The sequence below is a fragment of the Wyeomyia smithii genome, chromosome 3, assembly GCF_029784165.1.
Source record: "Wyeomyia smithii strain HCP4-BCI-WySm-NY-G18 chromosome 3, ASM2978416v1, whole genome shotgun sequence".
NCBI lineage: Eukaryota > Metazoa > Arthropoda > Insecta > Diptera > Culicidae > Wyeomyia > Wyeomyia smithii.
The window spans coordinates 272166470-272175039 of record NC_073696.1 but is presented as its reverse complement, the minus strand read 5'-3'; the positions used below and the strand labels follow the sequence as shown (position 1 = coordinate 272175039).

Genomic DNA, 8570 nt, shown 5'->3' with positions numbered 1-8570 from the left:
CGGCTGTGACTCGTCAGAGCGTGGGTAGATATAGAGATGCTAGAGCCGCTGAAAAGAGACTCCATCGCCGGAAGAAACGACAACACTGGGAGCGTATTCTTGCGGAGGCGGAAGGTTGCTTCTCCAGGCACGATGCGAGGAGCTTCTACAAGAAGGTCAACGGAAACAGGAATCGAAACGTGTCAGCCCCTGTCATGTGCAACGATAGGGAGGGGAACCTGATAACCGGTAAAACAGAGGTGGCCAGGCGTTGGAAGGAACACTTCAGTGTGCTGTTGAACAGTGAGAGAAACAGTGGAGCCGAAAGGAGCAGGATGACTATTGAGAATGATGGTCAAGCTGTGGATACACCATCAATGGACGAGGTGAAGAAAGCAGTGAAAGAGCTGAGAAACTGCAAGGCAGCCGGGAAGGACGGCATTCCCGCCGAACTCTTCAAAGTCGGGAGCGAACAGCTGTATCGTGCCATCCATGCTGAGAGTGTGGTCTGATGAAGAATTGCCCTCGGACTGGTTGGAGGGTCTCATATGCCCGATCTACAAAAAAGGTCATCGCCTGGACTGTAGCAATTATCGGGGCATAACTCTTCTCAATACCGTGTACAAAATTCTCTCCCGCATCCTGTTTCACAGACTGAGGCCGTTGCAGGAGACCTTTGTTGGCGAGTACCAATGCGGTTTTCGAGGAGGACGCTTAACGACGGACCAAATGTTTACCTTGCGACAAATCCTCGATAAATTTCAAGAATTCAACTTGCAGATGCACCATCTGTTCATAGACTTCAGGGCAGCGTAACTGATTAGGCTGATACGTGCCACCCTTGAAGGTTCTACATCAAGCGTCAGGATAGCCGGTGAGATATCGGAGTCGTTCGTGACGTTAGATGGTTTGAAGCAGGGTGACGGACTGTCGAACTTATTGTTCAACATCGCATTGGAAGGTGCTATACGGAGGGCTGGGGTGCATAGAAGCGGCACCATCATTACGAAGCCGCACATGCCTCTCGGTTTTGCGGATGATATCGACATCATTGGTATCAACCTTACAGCTGTGGAAGAGGCCTTCGGACCTCTCTGAGGCTGATCGGCGAGCTCTTGGTGTTTTTGAGCATAGGATTTTGCGTTCAATCCTTGGCGGCAAACTAGAAAATGGTGTTTTGCGCAGACGCATGAAACATGAAGTGTACCAGGCTGTATGCCGTATGTAATCGGCGGATATAGTCTAGCTGAGAAAACACGGCAGGCTTCAGTGGGCTGGGCATGTAGCGAGAATGCCGGATGAGCGTCAAGCGAAGGCTATATTTAGCAGGAATCCCGATAGAGGTCGTCGACTCCGGGGTAGACCCCGCACTCGTTGGATGTGTGCTGTCGACGAGGATGCACGCGAAATAGGTGTTAGGGGCGATTGGAGGATAGCAGCCCAAGACCGAGGGACATGGCGACGTATTCTGGATTCGGCACTGGATCGATAATCGGTCTGTCGCCTTAAAAGTAAAGTAAAGTAAGTAAGCATGCAAAGCAGCTTCTAAACCGAACTAGAAAGTTAACATTAAGTTCGGTTAGGTCGCTGAACAGAGCGTACATAGTAATTATAGTCGACACAGTACTTTGAGGAATACCGAATAATTTCGTGATTTCGGAATAATCTTCAGGAGTTGAATAGTAGTTAAAACTTACAGCTTTCGTTTACCCCTGTTTCCCAGAAGCACTGTGTCGACTATAAAATAGAGTTAAAGCTTGCTATGATTTTTCGAGAGACAAGAAAATTCGAGATGTGGAAAAATTAAGATAGGGGAACTGCTTCATTATTCATCTCATTAAGCCGATATTCACGACTGTTAATCATGAATGAATCACATTATCATGAATGAACGTAGCCGCAGCCCGTCGTAGTAGGTTACCTAGATATCCGCTGCAGTTGTTTACGTGCAAATATGGTAACCTAGGTAACCACTGCAGTGCTGTCCATTTATGTCAATTATGTCGAAATAATTTTCAGTATGATTTGTTCGTATTAACAGAAACCGATTTGGCAACTTTTGATTTTCTTCAAGGCAGTGAAAACAGATGAAAATACATACAGTTGAAATTAAGGAATTGTAGAAATTCATCTCATACATATATTTCTGCTACTTCAAGCTGTTTTTTGGAAATTTGAGGTGAACGTTTTAAAGATTAAAGTATTCTTAGTGTAGTGAGTGATTTTGTTTAGTGATTAAAACAAAAAATGGTCCGCTAGTGATGAGAAAAACTTTGGTTGGCTGCTGAACGAGTCTCGTTGTAGCCGTACAGAACAATGCGCGGATTTTGTTTTCTGAGGTAGGTGATTGAAATAAATGAGTTTTCGAGTGCAGATGCCTGACTATTATATCAAATTTAGAGCTTTTAAGTGAGTTTTTGAGGATTCTACTTAATGAGAAATCTAAAGTGAACTAAGAAGAATCTATTTTATGGATTAGCAGATCGATTTAGTTAGAAAATATGCGTTTTTTTTTTTTGTTTTCACTTATGTTTTCATGTTGTATGAGATAAATATATGGGCTGAGATGAATAATGGAGCAGTTCCCCTACAAGATTTTGGGTGTAGGTATGGAAATTCTAAGGGACTATTGCAATTATCAACACCTCATATGTTGACGAAAACACATAGGCACATATGAGAGTGGCGGAAAGGGTCAGAGTTTAGGTAGGAAACTACAAATATCCGGAACATGTCTGGTCGTGATTAATATGGTTATGGGTACGTTAATTACCCATCCCTAATAGAGTAGTCTGAGTTCTAGTAATAAAGGATGTGTAATAAAACTCGGTCTCTCGGAAGAAGAATCGCCAGCAGGAAGATCCAGATCGCGAGGCGATGAAGGAACTGTACTATGCGAATGATACACGAAAGTTCTACAAGGAGCTGAACAGTCGCAAAGACTACTTGCCACAAATTGGCGTGTGCAAGGAACCTGGACGGCAACCTTCTCACGAACAAGTATGAGATGATTGAAAGGGAAAAATGGAAAAGCTGAGCGCCACTTACAAGATATAGAGAACCTGTATATTAGAGAAATGACAAGACACTCACCGTTAAGGCAGCTGTCAACATCAAAACGGACAACGGCAATGCAAAATTATACAACTCGCCCGTTTTGATGTTGACAGTTGCCTTAAAGGTGAGTGTCTCGGCGTCTCTCTGGTGTATAGGGTGACTAACAAGATACTCTCTCAAATTCTATGCCATTGACCCAGGCAGGATTTATGAGTGTCCGCGCCACCATGGACCAAATATTCGCAGTACGGCAGGTCCTACAGAAATGCCGTGAATATAACGTTCATCGTTTATCGACTTTAAATCGACGTACGACACAATCTATCGATCAGCTATGGCAGATTATGCACGATCACCGCTTCTCGGCTAAACTGAAGAGAGTTACGGCATGGTGATGGACTATTGTGCTTGTTATTTGATATCGCTTTAATATAATACACGACTGACACGATATTCAGGTGGTCCGTTCATCTCTTTGGCTTCGCCAATGACATCGACATCGTAGCACGAACCCTTGAGAAGATGACGGCGACGTACATCAGAGTGAAGACTGAACCCGATCAACTTCTCACCACGAATTCTGATTAGCAGTGATGAAATCAAGGTGATAGACGAGGTCGTGTAACTGGGCTCAATGGTGACTGCTGACAACGACACCAGCAGAGAAATTCGTCGACGTGTTATGGCAGGAAATCGTTCGGAGTACTCCGGTCGAACAAAATTCGCCGCCGCATGAAGTTGATCATCTATAAAACACTGGTCTGATCTTGAAGCATGCTCGTGGAGGACCAAAGCGTCTTTGGGGTTTTCGAACGAAAGGTGCTACGTACCATCTAGGGTGGAGTGCAGATGGAAGATGGATCATGGTGGAGACGGATGAACCACGAGTTGCATCAGCTACTGGGAGAACCACTTAACGTTCAAACGGCGAAAATCGGGAGACTTTAGTGGGCTGGACATGTCGTAAGAATGTCGGACGACAGCCCGATGAAATTCTCGAAAACGACCCGACTGGAACTAAGCGACGAGGCGCGCAGGGAGCAAGGTAGCTTGATCAATTGGAGGATTACCTGCGGTGTATCTGGTGGGCTGCCGCCATGGACCGAATTATATATATATGATGAATTTATCATCCAGCATGTAGTACTGCTGGCTTATTTCGGGAAAACTTGCTCTCGATCAAGAAGCTCTCACCCCTGCAGAGAAGTGGAGGAACTAAAAACCAGGATTTTCGGGTGCAATGCTATGACATGGATCCCGAGTCAGCAGAAACACGAATTCAGATCCCAAAAGCCAGGAAATGGTGATGATTGGTTACGCTTCGAATGGAGCTTTGGGACAAATTGGCGAACGAAATCGTTATTGCAAGAGACATCAAGTTCAACGAAGAATGTTTCCCTTACACAGTGGACCGCACGTCAGTGAAGCTTGTTGTTCCATGTTTGAGGCAACAAAATCTCGTGGCCAAGCAACAAACACGTGGCATTGAGCGCTGGTGTGGTTGAGGCGATATGGCCAGGTGGTTTCCAACGCGATCTTGGTGTTACGAGATTACGAAACCAGTAACGATCTATAAAGACAACCGTGGGTGCATAGGAATGGCCCAAAACCTTGAATAAACGAACATAAATTAAAAAAAAATATTCGCGACCACATCGCAGTTGAATTCATACGAGTGTAACCTATTCGGACCGACAAACAGTAGGCGGACATCTTCACGAAGGCGCTGGATGAGAGATGATTTGAAGATCTACAAGTACAACTAATAGTTTGGCTCCATGATCAAATAAAGTTGCAAAGTAGGCACTGCCAAGTAGGTCTTGAGAAGTTGACAAGCGCTCATAAAGAATTCTAGTCATTCCCAACCAAGACGTACAATCATTAGAATTGTGTTTCCATAAACTGTTTGCCCGAGCTCGTATTTATCATTCCAAGTCCAAATCGGATTAAATACTGCAATCTTTATATTACCTACTCAATAACTTTGAGCAAAAAGCAGTTGAAAAAAAGAAAATCAACTAAAACTGCAAAACATTTAAATTAGGGAACATTCATAAATGACGTAGCATTTGAGGGGGTAGGGAGGGGTTTGCAGTTTTGTGACGAAATGTGATGAGGGGGAGGGGGGGGGGGGTTCAAGCCAAGCTACGTAGCAAACTTGAAACTAATAAAAAAAATTGGATTTTTTCTAGTTGTTCTTTTTTATCACTGTTTTGTATGTTTAGGGTCATTTATATTACTTCCTTGTCTTTTCTTGTTCATTCATGACTCAAGGTAAGTTTTGGATAGTAAAATTTGCAAAAAAAAATTATCATGTGGGAGGGGGGGGGGTTATAAAGCTACGTAATTATCTAGAGGGGGGTCCTGACTTTGTGACGAAATGCTACGATGAGGGAGGAGGGGGTCAAAAAACCTAAAATAAAGCTACGTCATTTATGGATGTTCCCTTATTATGGTTCGAGTTTTCTTTTTCTTCATTTGGAGCCCTGCGATAATTGACGAACAGTGTAAAAAATACCTTTCATAGCGAAACGTAGAGTAACGCCAGAGGTATTCAATAACAGCTGAAAACTTCAGTCTCACCTTGATTCAGCAAAACAAAATATCTATTTGGAATCGTTTCTGAGCTTGAATCCAAATGGTCAGCTAGAAATAAAATTATCACACGAAAGTAATGCTTAAGGGGTTATATACCTTTTTAGTTTTCAAAAAACCGAAAAAAATTTTATTGTATTATCTTCAAATACAACATCTTGAGAACATTTTCACAAATTTTCATGAAGATCTGAGCAATAGGAAGAAAGTTAGAGCGATTTGCAGCGCGCCTCGCCGCGACCGCATAAGCTGAACTTGAAACTTTACACGCGATTATCTCGGAATAGTGTTTTCCGAAAAATGACTTTGCCGTGATCCTCATTGCGGGAAAACTACTAAACCGATTTCCTTCATTATTTTTTTTTAATTTTCGTTATTAAATTCGCCGGTCCTTGAACGATCGCTTTTTGAAATATACAGTTACATTTTGCCGCAAAAAAAAATTTAATGCAATTGTGCAATGGAACAATAGTACAAACTACCGACGAAGCTGCAAGCAAAGATGTTGAAGCAAAATGCGGTAGTTTGTACTATTGTTCCATTGCAGCAAGAAGAGTATGATATGGCCGAAAAATGTCTGCTGCGTATGGCTCAGGCAGAGAGTTTTATTGATGAACTAAAGTTGTTGAAACGGAACGAAAACCGCCCAGTAAGTCAGTGGCTCGAAATCGATAAATCTAGTCCTCTTAGGAAGCTCACTCCGTTAATCGATGAGGCTGGCTTGATTCGTATGGAGGGACGATGTGCGCAGGCCGAGGATCTTCCATTCGATCTTCGATTTCCTGTCATTTTACCGGATGATTCCAGGATCACCAATCTGATCGTCCAGCACGTTCACGAAAAGTGTGGCCATGGATACAGACAAACGGTAAAGAACAAACTGAGACAACTGTTTCATATCGTTCATATGGATGCAGTGGTAAAGAAGGTATCATCGGCTTGCATGTGGTGTAACGTTTAACACCAAGTCTTCGTCCATTTAGTTTTGTTGGAGTAGACTACATGGGACCGTTCGAAGTGACCGTGGGACGCAGAAGAGAGAAACGGTGGATAGCACTATTCACCTGCCTGGTTACGCGGGCGGTGCACCTTGAGGTTGTGCATGGACTGACAACACAATCGTGCTTGATGGCGATAAATCGTTTCATTGGACGACGAGATTGGCCAATAGAGTTTCTGTCGGATAACGGGACCAATTTCCAAGGGGCAAGCAAAGAGCTGGCGGCACTCATTAAGGACATCGAGTTTGATTGTGCGGACGAGTACACAAACGCTAAAACGAAATGGACGTTCAATCCTCCCGCTTCACCCCACATGGGAGGTGTGTGGGAACGCTTAGTCCGCTCGGTAAAGGAGGCACTGAAATCGTTACATGATGGCAGGCGACTTACGGATGAAATCCTTCAGACGGTGATTGTGGAAGCCGAGGACATGATAAACTCCCGACCTCTCGCATATACGTCTCAGGAGTCTGAGGAAGCAGAAGCTTTGACTCCAAACCATTTCTTGCGTGGCCCCCCCTCGAAGCGACAAGACGTAGGTATTCCGCCGGCAAATCCTAGTGAAGCTCTGCGGGATGCGTACAAACGATCACAACAGTTGGCTGGTGAGATGTGGCAGCGTTGGATTAGAGAATACGTCCCCACTCTGAACCAACGCACCAAATGGTTTGGTGAAACGAAACCGTTGAAGGCGGGTGACCTGGTCTACATCGTCGAGGGAAACAACCGAAAGTGTTGGGTTAGAGGAATAGTAGAGGAGCCTATCATATCCAGAGATGGTCGCATTCGACAAGCATGGGTGCGTACGCGAACTAAGCGCTACAAGCGTGCAGTAGCGAACTTGGCTGTGCTGGAGTTAGAAGTAGGTAACACCGAACCGAAAGTAACTTCCGGACCTGGGTTACGGGCCGGGGAATATGTTGGGAACACTGCCAACCTGCTACCAAGCGATGCGTAAAATACCACAGGGATCGAGGTGACAGGAAGGAACGTCAAGGTAGTAGAGTAAATAAATATCGAAGTTGTCATAGAGAGATAACAGGAAGGAGAAGAAAAAAGTAAAGGTTAAAGCGAAAGATTGTTTAATAAAGTTAAGATAAATTCAGTTGAAAAGCGAAGTGTTTGTTGGAAAAATTCTAATAAAGTAAGGAAGCGGAGTCAGTGCAGGTTGTTTCTGACAGGCACCTATCGATTGATAGTTAAAAATCAACAAACAACTCTAGTGGACGGAAGGACTGTCTGAGACGATTCGAGAATTAAAGTCGAGAGACATTAAGTCTGTGGAATATTCGGACAGAGCACAATTAAAATCCGTACGAACTACAACTACATCGAAAGTTAGGTTAGCACGAGTACAGTCAGTAGGACGAAAACGTGTAACGCTAATCGGTGGTTAATTTAACATCAAATTAAACAATCATAAATCAGGAGTATTTGGAAGAGTTAAAAATACACGAAACACTAATTCTTTGATTTTGTTCGGTCCGAACAGCAATTTTTAGCGCTCAAAACGTGCATTTTTTGGGAAAAACGTTCCCGTTTGCACTGAAAACAAAATACTCATAAACTGCCGTTCCAAGCATAGTTGTCCCAGCGTGCATAAGATTTGTGTAGAACATGGGACTACTATGATTGGAACGGCAGTAAAAGCGATCGTTCAAGGACCCGGCACACTTCTAAACTAATGAAATAATATGAGTTTTTCGATTTCGGTTGGCCCGCTGAGGTCTATCAGGATCACCGCAAGCCTCTGCAAAAAAGGGGTTCGGGGAAAAGGCCATTACTCGAGTAATAATTGGTATATCTCAAAATCAAACGTATTTTTTTGTTGTTGATAAACTCGAAACGCAACGAAAATGGTGCTATGCACTTCAAAATAGATTCAAACTTCCCTCATTTTTCTCAACCAAAAAGGTATATAACCCCTTAAAGGAAGCT

The 8570-nt window shown here is 43.6% G+C and overlaps 1 protein-coding gene across 1 annotated transcript; it reads left to right on the top strand.

Moving 5' to 3' along the window:
* Positions 1-314: 314 nt before the first annotated feature.
* On the top strand, positions 315-7590 carry LOC129729299 (uncharacterized). The gene is made up of 4 exons (XM_055687808.1): positions 315-365; positions 2821-2979; positions 6179-6581; positions 6629-7590. Exons 1-4 carry the CDS (start codon positions 315-317, stop codon positions 7588-7590), a joined length of 1575 nt encoding a protein of 524 aa, XP_055543783.1.
* The last annotated feature ends 980 nt before the right edge of the window (positions 7591-8570 follow it).

What these genes read in the sequence shown, in the direction of transcription:
- LOC129729299 (XM_055687808.1), top strand. Translation starts at nt 315, where the DNA reads ATGACTATTGAGAATGATGGTCAAGCTGTGGATACACCATCAATGGAC. An exon ending in ATACACCATCAATGGACGAG is followed by an intron (nt 366 to 2,820) that starts GTGAAGAAAGCA and finishes GTCTCTCGGAAG; the next exon opens with AAGAATCGCCAGCAGGAAGA. An exon ending in ATCATCGGCTTGCATGTGGT is followed by an intron (nt 6,582 to 6,628) that starts GTAACGTTTAAC and finishes TTGTTGGAGTAG; the next exon opens with ACTACATGGGACCGTTCGAA.